Raw genomic sequence first — 2,504 nt, 5'->3', positions numbered from 1 at the left:
GCAGTCGCCGCAGCCACGACAGTCACCATGAATAAGGAGGCTGGCGGAGAGGAGCTTGCAGAACTCTTCGGTCTGATCCCGTCCCTTCTACAGGCGGCCAACAACAGCGGCAACGCGTCGTCGCTGCAGCTCCAGGACTTGTGGTGGGAGCTGGGGCTGGAGTTTACTGACGGCGCGGCGCCGGGGCATCCCCCGGGCACCGGCGGGGCAGAAAGTGCGGACACCGAGTCCCGGGTGCGGATCCTCATCAGCGCGGTGTACTGGGTGGTTTGCGCGTTGGGGCTGACTGGCAACCTGCTGGTGCTCTACCTGATGAAGAGTAAGCAGGGATGGCGCAAGTCCTCCATCAACCTCTTTGTCACCAACCTGGCGCTGACAGACTTTCAATTCGTACTCACCCTGCCCTTCTGGGCGGTGGAAAACGCTCTCGACTTCAAATGGCCCTTCGGCAAGGCCATGTGTAAGATCGTATCCATAGTGACGTCCATGAACATGTACGCCAGCGTCTTCTTCCTCACCTCCATGAGCGTGGCGCGCTACCACTCGGTGGCGTCCGCTCTTAAGAGCCACCGGACCCGAGGGCATGGCCGGGGCGAATGCTGCGGCCAAAGCCTGGGGGACAGCTGCTGCTTCTCAGCCAAAGCACTGTGCGTATTGATCTGGGCCTCCGCCGCGCTGGCCTCGTTGCCCAACGCGGTCTTCTCCACCACCATCAAGGTGATGGGCGAGGAGCTGTGCCTGGTGCGCTTCCCAGACAAGTTGCTGGGCGGAGACAGACAGTTCTGGCTGGGCCTCTACCACTTGCAGAAGGTGCTGCTAGGCTTCGTGCTTCCGTTGTGCATCACCAGCCTGTGCTATCTTCTGCTGGTGCGCTTCATCTCCGACCGCCGTGTGGCTGGGACCGAAGGAGGAGCCTCAGCCGCCCGGGGCGGCCTGGCCACAGCCAGCACCCGGAGACGGTCGAAGGTCACCAAATCTGTGACCATCGTGGTCCTATCCTTCTTCCTGTGTTGGTTGCCCAACCAGGCTCTCACTACCTGGAGCATCCTCATCAAGTTCAACGCCGTGCCCTTCAGCCAAGAGTATTTCCTGTGCCAGGTATACGCGTTCCCGGTGAGCGTGTGCCTGGCTCACTCCAACAGCTGTCTCAACCCCATCCTCTACTGCCTGGTGCGCCGCGAGTTCCGCAAAGCGCTCAAGAGTCTACTGTGGCGCATCGCGTCCCCTTCTCTGACCAGCATGCGCCCTTTCACGGCCACCACCAAGCCAGAGCCCGAGGAGCAGGGACTGCAGGCCCTGGCACCTCTCCACCGGACCGCGGAGCCTGACCTGGTCTACTACCCGCCTGGCGTGGTGGTCTACAGCGGGGGGCGCTACGACCTGCTGCCCAGCAGCTCCGCCTACTGACTGGGGGCCGGGGACGCAGTCACTGCAAAGTGGCCTTCCCCGGGCGGGGAAAGAAGAAAGCAGATAAGCGATGCTGGGGGCCCATCGGATGAGAGGTAGGAGGGACCAAGACAGGGAAAAGCCTAGAGGAACAGCCTGTGAAATGGCGGGGGAGGGGAGGCCGTCTGCGGAGAGGGAAGGCTTCAAACCAGGTGGAGAGAGGACGCTGGCAAATGTTAGACTCACAAGAACAAGCCGCCAGCCTGCGTCCCCTTCTCCCCACATAGACTTCTTCCTCCCCTTAAGCTCTCAACACTGGGCTGGGTGAGGGCGCCCGGAAGCGGAGAAAGGAATCAGGAATGAAGAGAAATTGGGCACAAGGAAGTGGGGCTCAGCCAGAGATGCGCCGACAACTGAGCGCATTTACTCCAGCGACTTTCATGAAGCTCTTGAAGGGGTCTTCAAAGTGCATCCAACCGGGGGAGCCGCCCACCAAAGCTTTCCTTCGCGCCTTGCGCGCGAGACCGCCACAGCGCCATCTGACTTGCAGCATGGTTGCGCAGGGGACCAGTTTGGGAATAAGAAACTTTTTCGGAGTCGCCAGAAAGTACTGACGATCCCGATCCGCCCTCTAGAGAAAGGCACCGCGAGAGGGGTACCTCCCATGGAGCCATTGTAGAGTTAATCATCCTCGACAGAGCCGGTGGGTGCGCGGGAGCCGGATCGCGACTCTATGCTTAGGTGTCACCGAGGCAAAATACTTGTCTCCAACGCGCACTAGAGATTCGCGGGGGAGTGGCGTCACTGCGGGAAGAAGCCGGTGCAGAGAGGTGAGAGGGGCTGAATAGAGACTTCATCGGGCCACGGCCTTTATAGGGAAAGTGGAGCTGACGTGCTCACTTGGTGACCGAGCAGGAAGTGAGTGCTCCAGGCGCTGGCAGCGGGGACATCCCGGTTCCCGGAGAGCATAGCGGGTCTCCTGGAAACGCAGCGCGCTCCAGTGTGCGCGGTGCAGGCGAGCTGTGCCCTGGAGCAACTTGACAAGGTCTGAGTAGACAGGTCTGCGGGTGGGGACTTTTCAGCAGCACTCCCCTCCCCGCCCCCACTCTTCGCAAATC

At 61.2% G+C, this 2,504-nt stretch overlaps 1 protein-coding gene across 1 annotated transcript; it reads left to right on the top strand.

Annotated features, from left to right (window-relative positions):
• Positions 1-1,407, top strand: LOC111141288 (relaxin/insulin like family peptide receptor 3). The gene has a single exon (XM_022493738.1). The coding sequence runs from the start codon at positions 28-30 to the stop codon at positions 1,405-1,407; it is 1,380 nt and encodes a 459-aa protein (XP_022349446.1). The 5' UTR covers positions 1-27.
• Positions 1,408-2,504: the final 1,097 nt, after the last annotated feature.

This window comes from Enhydra lutris, unplaced genomic scaffold (genome assembly GCF_002288905.1).
Source record: "Enhydra lutris kenyoni isolate GAN:26980312 unplaced genomic scaffold, ASM228890v2 scaffoldscaffold5, whole genome shotgun sequence".
Lineage (NCBI taxonomy): Eukaryota > Metazoa > Chordata > Mammalia > Carnivora > Mustelidae > Enhydra > Enhydra lutris.
Note: the sequence above shows the minus strand (reverse complement) of the source record. Positions and strands in the feature narration are given on the sequence as shown.